Below are 24,933 nucleotides of genomic sequence, written 5' to 3' on the forward strand. Positions count from 1 at the left end.
CCCTAGGTGGCACTGTGGTCCTACCCTTGTGGAAAGTCTCACTCGCAGCCTGGAGGCTCTTGATGGGTGCTGTTGTAGCACAGGGTACCTTCCACCTGGGCTTGCCCTGTGTGCATGCGTGGAGGGAGTCCCCCTTACTGTGTAGCAGATACAGAGGCTGCCGGATGTGGGAGCGTACAGGTCTGATGCCCCATGCATGTGGCTGGTTTTCTTTCGTAGAGACCTAGGCCGGGGCTCCTGTCTGGGCTTGTTAGGCGTATCTGTGGGTGAGCATGTGTTACCCCTCCTGCCCACCAGGTGGCAGCGCTGCGTTGGAGGATCTGGGCCTCCTCTGCCTGTGGCGTGCTTTTGCCACTCTGTCTTTGGTATGTGGATACCGTGCGGCGCCGTGCTCTATGTCCATCGATGCCGGGCTGTTTGTGCAGGCCAGGGGGCGCCTCTGTCTCCTCATGTGGCGCCGCTGCCCTTTTGCTGTTCGGGTCAGGCCAGGTGCTGGCTTTCAGTAATTTGCGGCAGCCATACTCTCCCAGCTGCGGGCAGGTGCCTCCGCTCACAATGGCGGCAAGAAGACAGACGTCACTCCAGCGCCGCCTGAGCTCCGATCTGTGGAGGCTGCTGAAGCGCTGGAGATCGAAGGCTCTGGTAGGTGGGTGCGAGCAGGGCCGCGGTGCCTGGCGGGTGCTGCGCTGTGACAGGGTCGCAGGCTCTCTAGCCGCTACGGGCTGTGTGCTGTGCTCTCATGGGGCCTGCTTGCTGGAACAGTGCTGCGCTCTGGAATCCTACCTGGTTTCCCCCACGCTGGGCGGGCTCGCCAGATTCTCGGCCTTCAGGTCTCAGTCCGCGTTTTCTCTTGGTTCTTTGACCTGCTGGGGCAGTTCGTCACTGCCGGGTAGCCGCCGGCCGTGTAGACGAGGGAACGGGGTGGGGTTGCGGGGCGCCCCCTTACCCCCGATCATCGGGCCCTTCTCTTCCCCTCCTGGCAGCAGTGGGAGTGAGGCACGCTGCACCTTATTGCCGCTCCATGGATTGCGGGGAGCGGCGTCGCGCTAGATCACCATTGCAGGTGGTGGTGGCTGTGGATCTCAGCGTAGGGGTGCCGTCTCTCTGGAGCATTTCCTTTTTTTTTTCCTACGAGGGACGATGAGAAGCCAGGTAACGGGCAGGCGGGGTCAATTGCCCGCCTCGTCGCCAGTGTAAAGTCGGGCCTCAGGCCCGCATCATGTAAATGAGGGACACACGGACACCAGGATAGTGGGCTGGTTAATGGGCCACGAGCCCCTTTCATTGACCGGGTCACCTGACTCGTGACGCCGGTGGTGGGTGGGTGTACAGTGTGGGTTACACTTTATAGAAAGACTAGAACGTGTCCCGCAGGACACTACAATTGTAATACCCGGCTCTTATTGCAATTTGTAAAGGAGCTATGGGTGACACACTGGCATGCAAACACGGTTCCGTACGACTGTGTCAAATATTATAAATGTTACTGGTGTATTTATTTATCAAGACTTTGCTTTTGGCCTGGGAGCCGCCTACTATTTTAGAGTGATATCATGGATTTATATTATTGTCTGAAGACTTTTAGGATCAATCCAAAAGCAACTTTGCAAATTACTTTATAGTGCTGACTTTGAGAATTACTTTATAGCACTTTATAGTTTATATTTAAGCAATGTTTCCTCCTTGTCTATGGCCATATGTGGTGTTATGACAACAAATTTTGTTTATGCTCAACAGGTGATCAATCGTCTAAACAGATCAAACCTGCTGGAGGAAGGAAAGGGAAAAAACACGGAGAGTGTGGAAAGCAAAAGCGCCAAAGACCTCAGGAATCATCTGACAGCAATGGCTCCAATCAAAAGCATCACCCACATGTGAAAAAAATGGGAGCTGTCCAACAATCATTGCCATCATCTGAGGTCTTGCAGCCAAACTTTTCTAACGTGCCCTTCCCCCATTCCATGACGATCCCAAATCCACCAGCGTACCCAGTACCTGGTTTTCCAGTTTCATTGATGACTTCAGTATCAGGAGAATGTGCAATTTCATCTGTTGGGCAGGAACCCACAACTCAGTCAACCATGTCCTACAATTTGCACTCCTTTCCAGCATTCCAAGCACCTTACATGGGTCCTGTCATGGCAGTCATGCTCCCAAATTACCCCATGCATTCTCACATGGGCAGTCAGATGCCTCAGACACTTTTCACTTCACATTATCCTTGCTCCTCTTCCTATTCGTTCGCTGCTGTGCCCGTCCCACCATCCAGCATGCCATCACAAGGTACAACAGGTGTTATGGCTCCACCATCACAAGTCTCGTCACCGATGCTGCCTGATGATCAGCTGGTTGTCCCAAACAAGGTACGTCCTTTGCTTTGCAATTCAAGGAGCAGCTCCCCATTGCAGCTGGATCTTCTTCAGGAAGAACGACCCATGTCTGTGGAGCATCAAGAGGTGCCTGAAGATGAAGCACATGTGGAAAATAAATCTGTAAGTAAAAAGACAGAAACCGGGAATGGCTCATGTTCTTGAAGTCATCCAGTATACTGTTTGCTCTTAGGTTATTGGAAAAGATGTTGCTGGTTATACAAAAGAAGTTTCCATTTACAAACCCAGTACATATAAAGGCTGATAACATTACAGTTACAAAGTTACAATACACATGGGGTCTCATTACTATGTCGGACGGATCGCAACAGACAGGCCACCTGTTACGGTCAAACCAACATCTAATCCCGTGGTCCAACCACTGCATTATGATGTGAGCGGTCGGAGGCAGGGGCGAAGGGACCGACCAACACTTCAGATGGGCTCAAGGAGTCTGTCCCACCGTCAGTCCGAATGTAATACCCTACAATAGGGGCGGTGCCTGCTCAGGCACCACTGTATGGATTACGATATCCCTTTCAGACAGGGTTTTTATGGTAGTCCGACTGCCATAGCAAGGCTGTCAGAAATGGGCTTTGGGGGACCCTAGAAGGGCCACCGCAGCCTCCGCTATGTGGCCTGGGAGGCACCTCGGATGCCCCCCAAAAAATCCATGCAGCATGTGGCAGGCACTGAATGGTGCCTGGTGCACGGATGTTTAAAAAGTGTATATTTCCTATTGCTGCTTGTGCTGCAGCCCGCAGCACAAGTAGCAATAGGAAATAATCACTTTCCGACTGCCGTGAAGACGGTCACATCCTAATTTGGGGAGCAGGACTACCGACTCCTTGTCGGGCGGTCCTGTTTCCGACACAATGACTGGCATCGTAATGAGGCCGTATGTGTGAATGTGAAGTGTATGTCGGTTAGCACTGTGAATTGCAATCATCCCTTTTCAGAAACTTGCAAGTCACTAAGAAAAAGTTAGGAAAGGAAGTTAGCAAAGGAGGTTTTCTCTGAATGATTTGCAGAAGAACCTGTTAGTATTTTGCAACCAAATATTTAATTTCGTCTATTCTAATAGGAAACTTGCGAAATATATGTGGTGCTGCTCCCAGCATTGTTCGATTTACAAAAGGGGGTGGTGATGAACAGAGTGTCTGAATTGAGCAGACCACTCTTACCCAGTCCAAAGATCAGGGCTTGATCCATCACCGTTATTTATCTCACTGTCCCATCCCAGCTCAGAACCTGGCTATATGCAAATCAGTCTGTCCCTGGCCCAGTGCATCATGGGAACAGGGCAGACTAAACTACCAAGCCAATTCTTTACCAGAAAGGAGCCAAGCTACCGGGGACCGGTTTCTGGCATTTCAGCCTCTTCGGCCCGGCTTGCTTGAATCCTGATGGAGCAGTGAGAAAGGGACTCATGTCTGAGTATACCCTGCCACACCTATAGTGGCCAAAATCGATTTACAAAAGGGGGTGGTGATGAACAGAGTGTCTGAATTGAGCAGACCACTCTTACCCAGTCCAAAGATCAGGGCTTGATCCATCACCGTTATTTATCTCACTGCCCCATCCCAGCTCAGAACCTGGCTATATGCAAATCAGTCTGTCCCTGGCCCAGTGCATCATGGGAACAGGGCAGACTAAACTACCAAGCCAATTCTTTACCAGAAAGGAGCCAAGCTACCGGGGACCGGTTTCTGGCATTTCAGCCTCTTCGGCCCGGCTTGCTTGAATCCTGATGGAGCAGTGAGAAAGGGACTCATGTCTGAGTATACCCTGCCACACCTATAGTGGCCAAAATCGATTTACAAAAGGGGGTGGTGATGAACAGAGTGTCTGAATTGAGCAGACCACTCTTACCCAGTCCAAAGATCAGGGCTTGATACATCACCGTTATTTATCTCACTGCCCCATCCCAGCTCAGAACCTGGCTATATGCAAATCAGTCTGTCCCTGGCCCAGTGCATCATGGGAACAGGGCAGACTAAACTACCAAGCCAATTCTTTACCAGAAAGGAGCCAAGCTACCGGGGACCGGTTTCTGGCATTTCAGCCTCTTCGGCCCGGCTTGCTTGAATCCTGATGGAGCAGTGAGAAAGGGACTCATGTCTGAGTATACCCTGCCACACCTATAGTGGCCAAAATCGATTTACAAAAGGGGGTGGTGATGAACAGAGTGTCTGAATTGAGCAGACCACTCTTACCCAGTCCAAAGATCAGGGCTTGATCCATCACCGTTATTTATCTCACTGCCCCATCCCAGCTCAGAACCTGGCTATATGCAAATCAGTCTGTCCCTGGCCCAGTGCATCATGGGAACAGGGCAGACTAAACTACCAAGCCAATTCTTTACCAGAAAGGAGCCAAGCTACCGGGGACCGGTTTCTGGCATTTCAGCCTCTTCGGCCCGGCTTGCTTGAATCCTGATGGAGCAGTGAGAAAGGGACTCATGTCTGAGTATACCCTGCCACACCTATAGTGGCCAAAATCGATTTACAAAAGAGAGTGGTCTCAGAGATGTCCATCCCCAGTGTGATACTCGCGACGCCATTGACCTCTAATCTTTTAAGGGACTGGTCACAATGCCCTTGAAGACCTCTGTCCCTACTTTCTCTACTCTGTGTACTGATTTGTAAGGCTTAATATTAATATTTATCAGGAAGACCACGCCCATATTACTGTGCACAGACCAATGTACTGGCATTTAGATGGATAACATACACAAAAAGAGCCAGCGCTAGATAGGATTGATATCACAGTGCAGTGGAGACCCACCTCCTCTGCAGACCTCACCGGCAACCTGCAGTTCCGCCACACACTAGTTACTGGTCAGAGACCCATGCCATTAAGCTGAGAGTAGCAGACATCAACAGCAGACTAGAACACTGGGTCACATATAGCAGCAGGCTGGCAACTAGCCTGAACTGCATTGTTTTTATAGTGAGGACTTCAGAGAGAGAGGCAGCAGGCTGAATCCCCAAGTGAATAAAGATGAGGACGGCAAACAAAAGCAGCAGGTTCCAAATCAATTGGTTTTAAAATGTATGGCTTCTAGGTATGATATTTATTCATGTCATGATTCCATCGGCGGTAGTTTTTCTGATGCCCAGTATTGACATTGAGTGGAGACCAGTATCGTTGTTTTGGCAGCTGTTCCTATGCTCCTACTGCGGTCAGTGTTTCTACACCGAGACACCTAGGGCTAAGGGGTGCCAGTGATTTCTCTGTGTGTGCTGGTCAGCAGCCTTCAGGAGCCAGAGTGGGCGGAGCACGAGAGATGAGACTTTTTCCCCCAGACTCCACCTAAATATCTCCCCTAAGGCACAGTAGGTATTTTCTTGGTCCTGTCGGGAAGAAGATGTAAGATGTCAAAGGCAGCATCATTTGACATGGTCACTCCTTGCTTCCAGCCTAAGCAGCCAATGAAAGGAACCAAAGAAACACGCCATGCATCACTTAGCATTTTGAGTGAGTGAAAGGTAAATCAAAACCAAACTTAGATATTAAAGCAATTTTACTTTCTCATGCTCAATGTGTAGGAAAGGTGCCTATGTGCACATGTGGAATTACAGAGGTTATAACTGTGTATGTGGCAAGCAGGACCAAGCCAATTGGGTTTTTCTTGACAGTTACTAATATGTATTTACCAATGTGCAATTTATAAGCACTCATTGTATTAGATTTCGAGTGACGAAAGGTTGAGTTACAAACCTGCCTATAATCAAAGATCTGGTTTGCAGGTTCCATGCAGGTCTTTGCATTGAAGACCTAACACACTAAACCTTCTTACCAGGGCTGGATTTTGTGACCTGTGATTATTCAGGGATCTCTGCGTAAAACGAGTTAATCCAATAATCTGGTGTATTCCTTGAAGATTGTTGATAAACATTGTTCTTGAGTCTGTTATGTGTCACTGGGTTCTGTAGGCGTTCTTTGGTAACCACACCCACCCCCTAAATCATAACTAGAAATTATGTACTTTCAGTTATGTTTTAACATCCCGACTGCATGCTTTTTTGTAACGTGGAGCACCAATATGAACATTTTAATAACGACCAACTTAAAAAAGAAATTCTTAAGCCTCTCAACTGCCACCTGAAATTGAACTTCTGAAGCTGCAAAAGTGACCATTAATATACATTTTTGGCTTATAGGTTAATGCTGCTAAGGAGGATTGTAATAGCGACAGCCGCTCTGCTTCCAGGGAACTGCTTCACCTCTTGATGCAAGAAGACTCTCAGTCAGGAACGGGGTCGACAAGATCAGTCAGCGGCCCTGCAGAGTCCAGTTCTTTAGGCTCTGGATGTAATGGATGTAGCTCTCATGGGACGTCTGGGAGTGCCATAGGTAAAAAATAAAAAAATGAATTCTTGCATTAAGTGATTGTAAGATATTTGTCATTCTTATCTTTGAAAAGTTAGGTAAGTAAGGGCCATATGTATCAACACATTTCCCCATAGACACAGAATGGGCAAAACTCTTTGATACATCTGGCCCTAAGTGACGGATCTGTGTCATTACCTGCAAAGAACACCATTAATGTTAGAAAACATCAGTCTTTTACCTCTGAAGTTAAACTGTTAAAAGAAGTGAAGAAATGACATGGATGATAAACTTTAATGACCCCCCATGTCGCGCTTCAGCTGAAGTTCACCCTAATTCCCTGCTCCAGTGTTTTTTTACAAGCAAATTTAGGCTTATAATCAATCGCATGGGCCCAAAAGAATCAGTCACCGCAGTTGCAAACAACAAATCCCCAAGGACATTGGGAAGATGAATTGATCTGTAAGAATAACAGATCAATGTATGAAAAAAATGACTCATGGGAAAAATGTATGTATTTCTCTATTAAAGAAATTATGTTAAAACAAATTTTTGTTGCAGAAGTTTGTTTAGTTGTGAAATTTTTGATAAATATATGATTCACCCTTGTCAAGTCTAAATCTGCTGAAAAACGCAAATATTGTGAAGAAGCAGTATATTTTTTCAGGGTTCATAGTTTGTAAAAAAAGTTTTGTGATCTAAGATTGGCAAATTTATTATGGCAAGTTGCATTATGATGAATCAGTAGATTTATTTCTGATTCCTCTGCCTGATTTATAGTTTGACTTGTTGGAAAAAATATACAATTCATCCAGCCCTATTGTTTGATTTTTTGCACTTAACAAGTTAACTAATCTTACATCAGTTTACATTGTTTTATAGTACTAGGAATGGGAGCCTGTCTAAATAATTTTCAGTCCCAGCATGTCTAGCCTTGGCTAACTAACAAAATATCGATACAAAAAAATATTGTGATACAGATATATCATGTCAAAAATATTGATCACAAATATATATTTTTCCTACACTTATAATGGTAAGTACAAAAATATCTTTTACTCTAATATTAAAAAAATACGATAATAATCGTTTTAGTTAAAAACAGTAAATAATAAAACTTTTAACATGTAGCATTAATAGAAATAAATTAGATATGTTTAAGTAATATTTAAACATATATGAATACATAAGCCCTCATTTTGATGTTGGGCGGACTGGACCGCCACTGACAGGTAGTCATTGGCGGTCTGCCTTACTTCTAAGGCATATGTCCGACCACCTGATTATAGTCCCGGGGGTAGGAGCGAATATGTCAGGTGGGAATACCGCCACCTCCGACAAGCTCAAGGAGACTGTTGGGGTGGTGGTCGGACACCAATCCCTACAAAGGAGGCGATGACTGCGCAGGCTCTGCTTTAGGGACTAGGATGTCCCTTTCTACATCCTTTTCATAGCGGTCCCACTGCCATGAAATGGCAGAGAGGAAAATACTTAGGGACCCCTAAGCGGGCCCCTGTCCTGCGTGGGCAATGCTAAGTGGCTAAGGGGGCACATGTGGTGTTCCCCAGACTACTCGAGCTCGGCGGAGAAGGGTAGGTCAAGCAGCCGGGGTGCAGGAGACTAGAGTCTTGACTATATGACTCATCCCTGATGCCTCATCCCGCCGACCCCTCATGTGGCAGTTAGTTCTTGTTTAATAGGCATAGGACAACTCTCACAGAGGTAATATACACACAAACCCACACATGACACTAGCATGTGGTTAATCACCTTTTATAGGTCCTGAAGAATCGCGGGTTACTACTGCCCACTGCGAGAAACATGTCGACCGTTTTGCACTACTAGCCCCATCTAGGTTCACCTGAATTTACTCGTTGACTCCTAGTGAGCTAGCCCCCTGTTTTTAATTGCAGCGAGGGACCCCCTGAATAAAGTTCATTCTGGTACCCTTAGCTACATTTTAATATCCCTTTATCACTATCACTTACCACCCTGCCCACACACCCGCACCTCACCATAAGGCAGTTGGAAAAAGATCTCCGCCAAAGAGCCCCTCTTTGAGGTGAGCCCGTCGGGGATTGCACCGCCTCCCCGACGAGGAGCAACCGCCGATGATGAAGCATGACATCCTTCGGGGTGTGTGAGGCCAATCCATCCAACAAAATGGATGCCCTTGTGTGTCACATTCACACCTTGGGTCACGCCAACTAATCTTTCCCTCAGCCACGTTTAGGAACAGTCCAGTAACCCCTTGTTGCAACGGTGTTCCCCAGACATCCATGCACCATGTGGTGCCTGGCACACTGTGCGTGGATGTTTGAAAAGGGCCTGTTTGTACAGCAGCTTGCGCTGCAGCCCTTTTCCTGGGCCGCAGCGCAAGTCGTAGTACAAAAAGGCACATTCCGACGGCTGTGCTGGCGGTCGTATCCTAATCGGGCAAGTGGGTCCAAAGACTCATTGTCAGACAGATTCCTGCCTGCGGCGTCTGAGGGCCAAAGTTATTTACGCACTCACACATATTTATATATATAAATGTATGTATAATAGATACACATATGATATAAAACTATTAAAAACATATTTAAAATCTATATTTTAATGTTCTGATGTTTTTTAAATATACCAATACCACTATACATATATAGTATAGGTTTCACACCAGTTATAGTTAGGAATTAGCATTTAAAAAACCTATCAAATTCACTGAAAAAAACAGGTTTCACACAAGTTATAGTTACCTGGAAATTTTACTGACATAAAACCATTGAAATTCCCACGTTATAGTTAGTTGGACTCACTATAACTTGCGCGCCTGCAATGCACTGCTGATGATGTCACATATTACATCACTCATGACATGGTCAGTGACATCACTCATGACATCACTGATGACACCATCCAGTGAATGTGTGTCTTTCTGAAAAATAAATATGTTTTATATATGTATTTGTAAAGGTCGATGGAAGAATAAATGGTTAAATAAGTGTGTAAATTGATTTTTTTTTAAATGATTGGTTAAATGCCTTATTAAGTGTATCTTAGTGAATACATATATTAGCGAGTAACTTTTAAATATTGAAATATATGTATCAGTGTTTCACTTTGTGTATAAGTGGCTGCATGGGTTGGTGACTGACTCACTGTTTGTTTGTGTTTTGAAGACAGCATATGTGCAGGACTGTATGGTGGATAAGTGTGTATATGTGTGTGTTAGTGAGTGAATGACTGTCTCACTAGTGTCTTTATCAGTATCTACATATGTTTTAATCTATTATATGTGAGTATTGATGTATATAAGTGAGTATATGTGAGAGCGAGAGATTGTAAGAGTTCCTGTTAAAATAAGTATGTGTTTCTATAAGTGATTGTTTAAGAGAGTAAGTATGTGTAAATGTCCATAGAAGTAAAGTGGTAGTGTGTGTATAGTTGTATATGCAAATAAATGGATGTTCAATAGTTTATTTGCATGTGTGAGTATGTGTGTGAGTAACTTTTGGATGACTGTCGGTGTGTAACAGGATGTATAGGTGTATCACTAAATATGATGAGTGAGTATATGTATGAGTGACTATATAGAACTGTTGGTGAATGAGTGGATGTGTATATAGATGGTGGAATTACTGAATTGTTTGTTGTAACTGGTATGGGTATCTCCATTTTTTTGAAAATGTTAATTTCTATTTTTGAATATGTGTTTTAAGGGTTAAATTACACTGAAAGGAGGTCTGTCACTCTGTCACAAGGATGGTGTCATCAGTGATGTCATGAGTGATGTCACTGACCATGTCATGAGTGATGTAATATGTGACATCATCAGCAGTGCATTGCAGGCGCGCAAGTTGTAGTGAGTCCAACTAACTATAACGTGGGAATTTCAATGGTTTTATGTCAGTAAAATTTCCAGGTAACTATAGCTGGTGTGAAACCTATGTTTTTTTCAGTGAATTTAATAGGTTTTTTAAATGCTAATTCCTAACTATAACTGGTGTGAAACCTATGGTTTTTTCAGTGAATTTCATAGGTTTTCTAAATGCTAATTCCTTTCTATATCGAGTTTGTAACCTACAATTTTTTTTAATTTGCTATTTTGTGTGAGTATTAATTAGTATTATTTTTTTTGATAATAATATATATATATATATATATATATATATATATATATTTTTTTTTTTTACTAGTTTTTCTTGGGGCGCTCTGGGTCCGCGCACCGGTAAGCTCTCCGGAGAGCGCACCCAGAGCGCTACTTGCGTTCGTGTAAAAGAATATGAATGAAAAGTAAATATTAACGCAAGACATTTAGTACCATACATATAAAAGCAGTTTTTTTGAATAAGGAAATGAAAATAATTTTGCATTTCCGTGAAACTATCAAAACGTCACTTTGGCGCGCCGCGTAAGCGCCCCTGGAAGCGCCTATGTTCGCGCCGCGTATGCGCCCCCGGAAGCGCCTACGTTCGCGCTGCGTATGCGCCCCCGGAAGCGCTCCGGTGCATCCCCACCGTTTCCTTCACTTCTTCTTTCACTTTTGTGACTGAAAGACCTGCCTTTTTTTCTCTTCGATCTTGCTTGGTTAATCATGGCTGCCAGACCATCCAGCAGTGAAGATGAGCCTGAATTCATTGATGAAGAGCCTCCTCAGCCAAAGGTGAAAGAGCATTTCATCTGGAATTTTTTTTCCATACCAGATGATCAGAAAAAGGTGAATGCTCCAAAAGTGGAGTGCAGGATCTGCCATGCAGTCCTGTCACGGGGTGACCCCACGAAGAAATATTCTTTTGGGAACTCCACAATGCTTCGCCATGTGGAGAGGAGGCACCCCCAGAATTTGGCCCGGGAAAGTGTCAGGGCTCTGGCACAAGAGGTTCCCAGTGATGGGGCCTCTACATCCACCGGAGGAGCAACTACTTCTGTGAGGGGGCGATCGCAGGAGCTGGTTCCAAACATTCAGCCTGCATTCAACAAAGGTGTCCTGAAAGGCAGATACTGCGATCAACTACTTCCTTTGGGGAGCAAAGTGTCCTGCTCATGGTTCGAGCATTGGAGAACCATCGCTGCCGTTCCCAGCCCTAATTTATTTTGTTTTTTTTGCTCCTGTTGAGCAGTTTCCATTCCCTGTTTTTGTTTCTGTTCTAAAAAAAGAACTACCTCCAATTCTCATCAAAGAGCTATATTCTTAAACAAATGAAAAAGAGTAAGTGAAGTGGAGTGCATTGATAATGGAAAGGAAAATGAGTAAGAAAGAACAGAAAGGTTTGAGAGGAGAAAGGAAGTGAAGTAGGGGGACTGAAAGAAGGTGAGTGTTGGGAAGGAAAGTAAGGAGAAGGAGAGTGAACATGGGGAATGTGGATATTCAAAGAAAATGTTGAAAAGGAACGGGGGTGTGGAAGGGTAAGAAAAGATGCATTGCTGGAGTTGCATCATTTTTGTGACACACTCCAGCAATGCATCACTTTTGCGCTTACAGATACGTCTGAAATACTGACGTATCTGTAAGAACTTCCGACATAATACGTCATAAATTTAATATGACGCATGACTAGAAGACTGAAGGCCTCATTTATGAGGCCATGCGTCACTTTAACTCCACCGGTGCATCATTTTTTGTGACGCACCAGTGCTGTAAATAATGCACCTTATTCCGTCATATTTACAAAGTGATGCAGCTAGGTAGATGTGTCACTTTGTAAGCCCCTGCACCACATTATACCTACGTCAGGTGTAATGTATGCAAAAGGGACGTATTGACGCAAGAAAGGGTCGTAGAGGTGACGCAGGCCCTTTCACATGGGGCCTGGCCCCATGTGAAAGGATGCATTGCTGGAGTTGCATCATTTTTGTGACACACTCCAGCAATGCATCACTTTTGCGCTTACAGATACGTCTGAAATACTGACGTATCTGTAAGAACTTCCGACATAATACGTCATAAATTTAATATGATGCATGACTAGAAGACTGAAGGCCTCATTTAGGAGGCCATGCGTCACTTTAATGCCACCGGAGCATAACTTTTTGTGGCGCACCAGTGCTGTAAAAAATGCACCTTTTTCAGTCATATCTACAAAGTGACGCATTTAGGTAGATGCGTCACTTTGTAAGCCCCTGCGCCACATTATACCTACGTCAGGTGTAATGTATGCAAAAGGGACGTATTAACGCAAGAAAGGGTCGTAGAGGTGACACAGTGAATAAACTGGGTTTTCCCCATGCTACGCTCCCCGGTCCGCTCCCTAGAGCGCGTACCGGCCGCTCTCCACGCGCAAATCGAATTTTTTTTTTCTTTGCCCCGCGGGACCCCATTATAGCCCCCACATCAAACCTAGGGGGTCAGGGGGGTCTACCCTTCCCCTTATGGTCATTTCCCCCTTTTTTTTGCCACCTCTTGTGTCTCGATCCTACCGAGACACAAGATGGCGGCCGCTCCGGACTGTTTCGAATGTTTACAGACACCCGTAAGCCAATCAGCTTTCCGTGCGCAAGTCGCGTAGCGCGCCCTGTGCGCTCCCCGGTGCGCGTACCGGGGCGCGCCTATAGATATATATATTTTTTTTAACCTAAATTACTCAAAATCCACTGGAGCACATATCTTGAGACATAGCAAAGGCACATCGGGCTACCAGTCCCTACAATTTTGGCAAGTTTCGTGGAAATCCATTCAGCCGTTCAGGCTAAAAGTGAGTTTGACCGCCCTATGGAAATTAACATGGGGAAAACACGTTTTGGGACTCCCCTTTTATCTTGGCCCTTACTTGACGAATCCCCCCGAAACTTTCAAGGACGAACCGGAGCTCCGCGAGGCAAATTTGAGGAAATTTTCAGGCAGATTCGTCAACCGGCGCCAAAGTAATTCCAAATAGAATATTGAGATTTTACATTGAAAAAAATCCTAACTATAACTACCTACTGGCGACCGCCAGTAGGTAATATATATATATATATATATATATATATATATATATGTACACACACACACATTTCTTTGGAGGCAGGGATCGTCCGGGGATCCTGATTTGGTTGTTGTAAGGACTGCAGCTTTTTGAAGAAAAGGGAGAAGTTAAGAAAAGACACTTTGCCTCTAACTGCTTGTTCTGATCCATTATTATTTGGTTTGTGGTTGGCAAATAGGTCATGTATTTGGTCCACCTTAGATTTGAAAGAGTCAGCAAGAGTGTTGCAAAAAGATTGACTAGTGTTGGCAATGTCGTAGTTGGGAACGGTTGTCAAATTTTTTATCGTCTTGAAAAGTTCCTTACTGGAATTACTAGCTTTTTCAATTTGCCCTGTTAAATACTGCAACAATGTGCAACAGTTGGGAAAGTGTAGGACTCAGGAGGGGTAAAATATACTATTCCCACTCCAGTGTGTGCAACAGTTGGGAAAGTGTTGGACTCACGAAGGGTTAAATGTACTATTCCCACTCTCGTAAGTGCAACAGTAGAGAAAACGTTAGACGCAAGAGGGGTAAAATTTACTTTTCCTACTCCAGTAAGTGCAACAGTAGGGCAAGGGTTGGACTCAGGAGGGTTTAAATTTACTATTCCCACTCCAGTAGATGCAACAGTAGGGAAAGTGTTATACTTAAAAGGGGAAAAGTTACCTTTCCCACTCCAGTAGGTGCACAATTAGGAAAGGGTTGCACTCAGGAGGTGTAAAGTTTACTATATGGAGAGAATACTTCCCTTCAGACAAACAACATATTTTAACAAGTCTATTAAATACAGAAATATATAAAATTCTAATTATAAATTGAAGGGCCTCATTACGAGTCAGGCGGTCCATGGACTGTCAAACTCGCAGGGGCGCGGTGGTGACGGTCTGGTGATGTTGCAGCGGTTTTAAGGCCTAATATTCCTGGCGAGCCGCTGCGGTCCCACCAAGCATATTACAAGTTACCTCTTCACCACGATTTTCATGGCTGTGAGCCCGCCATGAAAACCATGGCTGAGAGGAAACAAAGGGGGCCCTACAGGCCTTCTGTTGCCTCAGGGCCATCGGGTGCATGCCAGGGGACACATGTTGTGCCACCCTGTGTTCATGCACCCAAGAACCTGCAGGGTATGGACTGCAGCAGTCCATAAAATTAAAAAAAATCTTAATTCAAGTTTACATAATTATCAATTGAATATTTGATAATGTAAACTAATTATAAATAATTTACTTCCCATCCTGAACTTCTATACATCCCATAACCTGTACCGAAAACATAACTTAAAAAAGAAAATATTACAGGCTTGCAACTTTTAACAATTAAATAATTCATAGTATTTAAACAATGTATTATTAATTTATTATAATTAATGTACTTCCCACCCTATACCCGTGCAAGTCTTACAAACTGCACCTAAATCGTAACTAAAAAGGTGAATTAATTATACATTTTACATAATGAATTTTCAATTAAATAATAAAACATGAATTATTTATTAAATATAATTCAATTACTTCTCACCCTATTCCCCAACAAAACCCACAGCCCACTATGACACGAAACATTACAATAAATATTTAAATTAAATTAAACAATGAAATTTAAATGCAACAAAAAATGTACAAACAACATTAAAATAATTTACAATAATTATGCAACAATTTATGACATACACAATTTAAACATATGCTAAAATAATTTAAAAAGTATATTGACAATATTTTTGCATACTATATTAACATATATATTATTACCATTTATATTAACAATATGTATATTTTTAACATTGATATTCACTACATAGATATTTTTGTAAACAATATTAACAACGTAGATATTTTTTACATCAATATTACTTACCTTAGAAAATTGATATTCTTGTCAATGATATTCCTGCATCAGGATATTTGTACATTGCAATAATAAAAACTCAATATTTCTGCATCTCAGTATTTTGTTGTTGTTGATATTTTGTCTGAGTACCTCTAGCCTCTCATCCAACAATGCACCACCACAAGATACATTTCTTTTAAGGCTTCCCTTTTCACTCAGATTTTTAATTTTTGTTTAGCAACCCCAGCTTAAAGGTCGTTATTTTCTGTTGTGTGGCAACCCTGGGAGCTGACCCTGCTTCATCTAATTGCTATCTCTGCCCAGGCCATTCACTTGCTAAACAAATGGGAGGAGGTTGTTGTGACCGTAGATGTTGAAGTTCTGTAAGGCTATCCCTCCTCCTCCCTTCACAGGTCAATCCACACACCTATTATATCATGGTCTGTGAAGAGGACACGTGTGTAAGGGAATTATGGAGAGGGAGTAAGATACACACTCTCCTGCAGGTTTGTTGATGGAAAACCCATACTGAAGATTGCGGTTCTGTGTCTATTGGAAGAGAAAGCACAATCAGTGTAGGGGGAAACAAAATAATCAAATGTCTAACAATAGGTGCCACAGGAATAGAGTTTGGTCCTACCCAGTGCAGGCAGACTGTAACTAGCCCACAAGTGTACATGAAGTCATACTCGCTAGCTGAAGCATGAGGACATGACGCTGCTGCACTGGTAAGGTGGAAGGCTGGCAAAAGGGAGACTGAACTAACAAACACTGGATACCAACCAAGAATGTGTAAGAAAAATAAGGTGAGAGTAAGCAAGATGTGGGAAAAAAGTACAGAAGTGAGCGGATGAGTAGGTAGAGTGTGAACTGAAATAAGCGAAGAAGTCATAACAACTGTTGTTGCTAGACAGCTTTCTTCTGCGTATGGTAGTTCTTTATACTATCTCTCCCGCTACCAATTTGGAAGTGTTACTACTAGGGTTGGTCTTAACATGACTGGTGCAAAACAACTGACCAGCCTGGCTCTGGAAGTATTTTGGCATTACTATTAATTTGTGGATCTCCAATAGCCTGTTCTCCACATTCTCCAAGCTTGAAGTCTGCAGGGTGTTTTCTGATCTCCATAGTCTGGTGACCTGATAGAGAGTGTGATTAAGGATGTGACACGATGCAACCCCAGCTTTTCTGACTCTGCAACAGAGTGGGGTCTTGCCAGGATGAGATTTTAAAATAATTTGTGGTGTCTGCAGAAAAACAGCAAACACAAGGAGATGATGGACAGAGTGCTGAAACTTTTCAGACACTCACCCCCAATCACAGATCTGGGTTGAATCCATCATCGTTCTTTAGCTCACTTTGCCACCTCAGTTCAGACCCAGCTATATGCAAATCAGTCTTGACCCTGTACCTCATGGGAACATTCCAGACTGAACTGCCTAGCCAGGTCTTCCCTGAACCAGAAACAAGCATCCTGAAACCGGTTTCGGGGTAACACCCTCATCTGCTAGGCTAGCTTGAATCCAGTGGCAAAGTGTACAAGCAACCCACATCTAGGCATACCCTGCCAACTATGGGCTGGACTGTTCCCATGAGGCACAGGGTAAAGACTGATTTGCATATGGCCAGGTCTAAACTGGGGTGGCATGGTGAGCAAAAGAATGATGGATTTGACCCAGATCACTTGACTGTGGGTGAATGTTGTGATTTGTACTACATTCCGCCCATCAATTGTGTGTCTTTTGCTTTCTCACCCTAAGTGCCCCGGGTATGCCCAGACATGGGTCCCGAGCTCACTGTGCCACTGGATTCAAATTATCCAGGCTGATGATGATTTGCATATGGCCAGGTCTAAACTGGGGTGGCATGGTGAGCAAAAGAATGATGGATTTAACCCAGATCACTTGACTGGGGGGTGAATGTTTTGATTTATCTACATTCCGTCCATCAATTGTTTGTCCGTAGAAACACCGCCAAGTTGGAAAAGAACGTAGCAATATTTTGTTTGTTTGTAATGTTCTGAATATGATGACACCTTTCATGTGTGCGGCAACCTTGAGCCTATGATGGATGATCTTGTAGATGTGGAGGTCAGTAATTAGCCTTGATCCAGCGTCACTATAGAAATTCTGTCTCGCATACACCACCATTCACTACCTAATGCTCACCATACTAATTAATACCAAGGCCCATACAACTAAGACAGAAAATCTTGGAGCTGAATCATGTGGCCTAATTAATCAAACTATCAAACTCATATATACATTATATACAACTGCAGTATGATATTTTATTCATAAGTAAAAAGAAATAACATTTAACTAGACCACTTTGGCCGATGGTTCTAACTAATGGTAACAACCAAAATAATCAAGACCAGCTTGACGTTTTAAGTCTTTTATTTAAAGATTCAAAGTTTTAGTTTCAAAATCTTTATTAACTCTTTTATTAATTTCAAACATTTTTATTAAATCAGTATTATTCATTAGTTTATTGGCTCAAAGGTCTGGCACTTCAACATTGCACAAAATTAATGAATTAAAATAAACATCAACCCTATTTCCCTATGTTAAGCTTTCTGACCTGAAAAAGAAAATCATTTATTATGCATTCAGAATCCTTACGTGTTCAAAGGAAATTCGGACAGCACTTCGCCCTCAGGAACAGTCAGCCCCGCTCCCCTCAAAAGGTTAAGTTCTTATACTTTTTTTGACCCACTAATCTAACTAAAAATGATATTTTAGTAAAATCCAGCAACCCAATTGGTTGTTGTCCATCAGACCACCGAGAGGCCATCGCATCAGTTCTTGTGACATCATTATGTCATTGTCCATTGACATGAAGCGACACTGGCTTCCTAGAGATCGCAACATTAAACTAAAGGTTCACAGCAGTTTCCTCCAGGATTTTAGCCAAGCTGCCTCTACACGCTTCCTTGGCCTTGACGTATTTACTTTCGGAGCTAGTTGCACACAATGTCCATTGTTTGAGCTTCTGCACGTTTCCGAGGAAATATTTATTAAAAAGCATCAACACTGCTGTGCTCAGCTCCTTTCAGTCAGGCCGACCAACTTCCATTAGAACTAGGCCTCAGGCCTTTCTCTCGAGCTAGTATTTAAACAAACACAAAAAAGTGATTCATTCAAGTAAAATAAACCCTTCTGTTACCCACCCTCTATTGCTAATATTTAACCCATTAATATATGTCACCTAGCAGAAGCACACAAATAAAGCAGCACATGTAATATCTACCATTCTTCTTAAAGTCCAGCTGAATTCTTCATATATCTGAAAGAGTAAAAAGATAGACGAACAAAACATGGATAAACAGGCACAACATAGACAAACACTTAAGCACACATAATAAAAGCACATGCCATCAAATGATCAGCCGCATTAATAGTGACAAAGACAATAGGACGAACAAAACAATATTAGTTATGTGTTACAAAACAGACTCGCAAATGTAACATGAGCACATTGATATTAGTCCCTCGTGTGATGTGAAGTAAAACTTTTAATCTAGATTGATTAATACAACAAATCATGCAACAATTCATTAATAAATTAGTTCATGTTACAGAGAATAAAATAATTTCTGAAACTCGGTCCATCACCTCCCTCATCTGGTGATTTAAAAATCACCAAACAACACCCAAAATTAGAAAAATTTTTAACCCAATTTAGAGACGTCACATTTTGAGTTCTTTCAGTATTAGTCTCCCTAAACCCCAGTTTCTGCTGTTTGCTCAACACTTTCAAACTGAGCCCTTCGCATCTCTTCTAACTCATATTCCTTCTCTTGTTCCTTTCTGAGTTTGTAAATCCTCCTCTTTTCTTTCTGATGCTTCTTTCTCTTGTGAATCATGCAACTAATTTTTAGCAGCAATATCACCATAATGATGACAATTACTGGATAGAGCACTTTGCCGATGATTGAACCACCAATTTCTGAAAGCCATTCTTTAATTGCCTCAATTCTTTTGCCTAGTCCTTCAGTAAAATTTTCTTCCTCCAGGGGTTCTATTTCTTCGTGGAATTCTGTAATATTTTTAATAAGCGACTCTATATTTCGACTCTTGTCAGGAATATAAGTACAACAATGCTGGACATGTAAGACCCCACAGACTCCTCCCTCTTTTGCAAGCAGAATGTCTAATGCAAGACGATTCTGCATAACCATGCTTCTGGTAGCAACAAGTTCTGTATTGACTAATTGGAAACCACTTGCTGTATCTGTAGACAATCTATCTACAATTGTGGAAACTTTTCTAAATTTGATTGAATTCATGGTAATTCCTACCATAGGAATGACAGCACCAAAGATGTCTCCCAGGACTTCTGTAAAACTTTCTCTTTTATACCTATTCAGGTGTTCACCAAATTCAAAAGTACCCTTTTAATTTCTGTCAACATGGAAAATTTTGGGAAAAACTAATCCAAGATAGCATGTCCCATACCAATGGTCTGGGAGGCTAAAAATTTTGCATTTCTGATTGGCGTACCTGCAGAGGTCAAATAACCTCTTTGAGACCAAAGCTGTCCATAGTCATGAACTACGCCATATCCATACTGACTATCAGTCACTATGGTTACCTTTTTACCAGCTTCTTTTTCACAAGCTCGAATTAAACCAATTAGCTCTGCAATCTGAGCAGAACGAATTCCATCAAGAGGTGAACCCTCTACAACATCTGAAACTGTACATACTGAATATGCTGCTCTCAGAATTCCTTCATCAGTTCTTAAACAGGAACCATCAACGAAATATACCAAGTCAGATTCCGGTAAAGGAACATCTTTTATGTCCTGTCGAGGCTTGGTGCAGTAATCTACAACATCCAGGCATTCATGATCAATGTCATTTTCATTATTTACCTCAGTAACAACTTCCTCTGGCAATAATGTGGAAGGATTTAAGTTCACACATCTTGCAATAGAAACATTATCTGATCCCAGAATTGTTTTCTCATATTTTGTCAGTCTGCTACTTGTTAAATGCTGAGTTTTGCTTCTGGTAAGAAGAATTTCAACTGAATGAGATACATATACTTTTACAGGAAATCCCATAATGATACCCTCACTTTGTTCAAGACTTACACTTGTTGCAGCCACTGCTTTTAAGCAACCCGGCAAAGCTTTTGCAACAGGATCCAAAACAGCTGAGAAATATGCAATTGGCTTTCTCAATTTTCCATGTCTCTGAATCAAAACAGACAATGCACATCCTTCCCTTTCACTGCAGTACAGCTCAAACTCTTTTTCATAATCTGACATACCCAAAGCTGGAGCTTCACACAAGCTTCTTTTTAATTTTTCAAAAGCCTCTAGTTCAATTTTTGACAATCTAATTGGATCTTTTATGTCTGCTTTTGTTAGTCTTTGCAGTGGTTTCGCAATTACCGAAAATCCACTAATCCATTGTCGACAGTAACCAACCATTCCCAGAAACATTCTGACCTGTCTTTGTGTTGTCGGAGGCTGCATTGCTCGAATCATTTTAATTCTTTCAATTGTCACTTGTCTTATTCCTTTTGCAATTCTGTGACCAAGATACTTTACTTCTTGTTTACAAAACTGCAAATTTGCAGGTGACACTTTATGTTCCTCATCTGCCAATCAATTTAAAAGAGTAATGTTGTCAGTTACACAATTTTCTCGTGTCTTTGCTGCCACGAGCAAGTCATCAATATACTGAACCAATGTAAAATTTCCAGGCAATATCAGATCTTCCAGAGACTTCTTTAATAACTGATTAAAGATAGATGGACTCTCAGTATACCCCTGTGGGATACAACACCATGCTAAAATGTGATTCTGGAACCTAAATGCAAAAATTTGCTGGCTTTCTGGATGCAGTGGAACTGTAAAGAAGGCATTACACAGGTCAATGACCGTGTACCATTCTGCGTCATGCGGAATCTGATAAAGAATTACCGCAGGATTTGGAACAATTGGGCAACATGGAACAACAATTTGATTAATTTTCCTTAAATCCTGAACAATTCTATATATTCCGTTTGGCTTTTTAATACCCATAATCGGTGAGTTACATGGGCTGCTCTCAATTTCTTTTAGCACACCTTGACTTATGAATTTTTCAATCACTGGAATGACACCTTCAATTGTCTCAGCTTTCATTTTATATTGAGGAACATTTGGGAAATCTATTCCTTGCTTTACAGTAATTTTTACTGGATCTACATTTTTTGTAAGACCCATATCATTTCCAGTTAGATCCCAAATTTCTGGATTGACTGGCTTTTTGAGCTCTTCTGGCAAATCATTTTTGTCAGAAACAGGAAACAATAATTTCTTTTCTTCATCGACCATCAACATTGTCAATTTATAAAGCCTATCTTCTTCTGATGTTTGCAATTCAATGCCATCTGTTGAGCAATATATCTTGCAATTCATTTTGCATAATATATCACGACCCAACAGATTCACAGGACTGCTGTCACAAACTAGAAACCTGTGTTTATCTTTGTAATTTCAAATCTCAACCTTTACTGGTTCTGTCAGACTTGTTTTAATTTGCTGATTAGCTACACCTACAACTTGGATGGACTCACCAGAGAGAGGAAGGTTTTCTATTTCTGTTGATCTAACAGTAGAACGGGTAGCACCTGTATCCACAAGAAAGGTGATATCAACATCATTCACTTTACCATTAACAAATGGACCAGACTGATCTACCTCAAGAGTGGGTCCAAGCACACACTCTTCTTCCTCTCTCAGGCACCGTCATGAATAATCTTCTGATGAATCACTCTCTTCCTTATTTTTCAACCAAAACTGTTGGGAAGCATTTGACATGTTAACTCTTGACACATTATTTACCTGATTACTTCCACAGAAACCTGTTTCGGGTGTAAACCTCTGAGTATTAGCACTATTTGGAAATGGTGCTTGTGGAATCTGGCTCTGCTGAATTTGGCTCTGCTGTATCTGGTTCTGCTGAATCTGGCTCTGCTGATTCGCTACCTGTCGCTGTAGCTGTCGCTGCTGACTTAACTCGTTTAACTGTTGCTGTATCTGTTGCTGCTGTTGCTGATTTAACTCACACTGCACCTGTGGATTCAATGAATTATTTTTAAAATTTCTGGGCGGGTTTTTACACTCGCGTTTCCAGTGTCCAATTTCGCCGCAATTAAAACTTGGGAGCTTTTGTTTTAGCTCTTCAACATTTACATTAAATTTAGGCTTATTACTAAAATTATTCTTAAATTTGCCTTGATTTTGTTGCATAGAAGCAAACTGCTGTTGCTGATGCTCTGCTACCTTCACTTGTGCCCACATTGCTTTTTCCTTCAAGTTATTTAGCTTTGCATCTATCTCGTCACTGCAATATTTTGCCTTTCTCAGGATGTCATCAACTGAAAGTGACTGCCAGCACACAATTCCATTTTTAATCATTTCACCAATTTCAGGTCTCAGGCCATAAACAAATCTGTAAATAAAGTGACTCATGTCCTTTTCACTTAATTTTTCATAGCCACTGTACTGTTTGAAAACTAACAATAACCTTTCATAAAATGAATGTACTGATTCTTTTGGTTCCTGATTTGTTCTGTCAATTTTAACCCAGTCCACTTCTTTCGGGGGAATTTTCCCTTTCAGCCAATAGATTACTTTATTATAAATATCCATAACATCTTTTGATGGGGCACCTGTAATTGTGTCTCGGGCAGGTTCTCCTTTTGGCCAAGCCACAGAAATTTTGCATTCTGTCCAAAGATCTGATGGGACAACAATATCAAAGAATCCATCCAGATCAATCCACAGAAATTTTGACACTTTTATAAATCTGTCTACCTGTCGATACCATTCAACTGGCTTCTCTCTCAAACGAGGGAAATCATTGATAAACAGCAGAATATCCTGTCTAGACCAAGGAACATGCGCATACCCACCTCCTGCTATTTCCCTCATTGGAAATTCTGAGACCACTTCGCTTCTCACCCTTTTGTCCTGTTCTCTATTCTTTGACCATTTTATTTTCCATTTACCTATTTCACCTAGTTTTCTGAGAAAACGTATTAATTCTTTTATATGGGTCATTCTTCCAGCAACATTGAGATTGTCAATATCCTTCTCAGAAAAATCCACTCTGTAGTGTTTCTGCAAATGTTTCTGTTTACTTAAATCAATTTCTAATTCAGCAGCCATTTCTTCTAGTTGCTCATACCTGTTTTTCATTTTCCACTGAATACTTTTACAAATGAAAAGAAGTTCATCATCCTGATACAATTTCAAACTGTCAGTACCAATTGTGCCAATAATTAATTCTTCTAAATCAGCCTTTAATTTTGCAACATCAAGCTTTTTATTATCAGGAGCTTCTGGAGACAATGCATTTTGTGTTAAATCTAATCTGTTTAAGCTTCTCTCTGGTGGACCTGGATCTGATTCTACAACAGATGGTGTCTGAAAACCTGACAGACTCCCATTTAAAGTTAAATTTGGCATCATAGATTTTTCTCTATGTATTTCTGAAAGTTCTGAATAAAATCTCTCAGCCACTTTTTGCATTTCTGCATTTAATGGAACTGTCAAAGCAGAATGTCTATTTTCTCCTTGCTCAAAAACGGGTACAACAGGACCAATAGTTACTGGTACAGTCACTGCTTCCATACTTTTTGTTAATTGTTGAATTAAGTCTTCCTTTGCTTTATTATAACTGGAAATTTCTGGCATATCAGCAATTATTCTTTCCTGACTTCTCGTAGAATTATTTCCCTGTTGAGGAATTCTATTTTCTCCAGGTGTACTACAATTATTTATTGACCCTACTCTTTCAGGTAATTTTAAAAATCTGGGAGAACCTTCCTCAGCTTCCCTAGGAGGTGCACTTGGAGAAGTTCCTGTAGAAACTCTCGGGTAGATTGAGAATCTATTTGATAAGGTGGCGGTTTGCGTTTAGTAGCATAAATGTCTTCTAAAACTGCATCATCTAATTCCTCATCAAGTCTCTTCTGAGCTTTCTTTTGTTCTAGATCATCAGTAATCATTATTTTCACTGAGTACAGACCATCATACATGTCTGCTTTCCTCCAGAGTCTCACTTTGTCTTCATGTGTTTCTCTATTTAAAATGTACTTTGAATTTCTAGGTGCTAAACATTTGCTTTCACGTTCAAGTCCCATCATCTCAACTTCCCATTCAACCAATGCCTCAAATTGTGTAGGTCTAGGCTTCGGTACAAGATCCATCATTTTTCCTCTCAGGTTTCTCAAAACTTTCATATTAAATGACCCATCTTCCGGCCATGCTAATACGCCATCATTTTTTGTATAATGCATCCAATTGTCAAACCAAATTACGGTATGATAACCATATTCGCCTTCCATATAGGCTGCGGGTGTTTTGTACTTATGAAGTAATTTACCACCACGCGTTTCAATTTTCTTGTCAGGTTTAAACAAATATTTCACTTTCTGAACCCATGAAGGCTTCTTTTTCTCA

The 24,933-nt window shown here is 41.9% G+C and overlaps 1 protein-coding gene across 1 annotated transcript in view; it reads left to right on the forward strand.

Annotated features, from left to right (window-relative positions):
• Nucleotides 1-24,933, forward strand: part of LOC147711685 (period circadian protein homolog 2-like) — a 233,182-nt gene that overhangs the window by 114,460 nt on the left and 93,789 nt on the right. The window contains exons 4-5 of the mRNA XM_086919517.1: nt 1,738-2,492; nt 6,536-6,728. Coding sequence (XP_086775643.1) covers nt 1,738-2,492; nt 6,536-6,728 — 948 coding nt within the window. The remainder of the gene's footprint in view (nt 1-1,737; nt 2,493-6,535; nt 6,729-24,933) is intronic.

This window comes from Lissotriton vulgaris, chromosome 5 (genome assembly GCF_964263255.1).
Source record: "Lissotriton vulgaris chromosome 5, aLisVul1.2, whole genome shotgun sequence".
NCBI lineage: Eukaryota > Metazoa > Chordata > Amphibia > Caudata > Salamandridae > Lissotriton > Lissotriton vulgaris.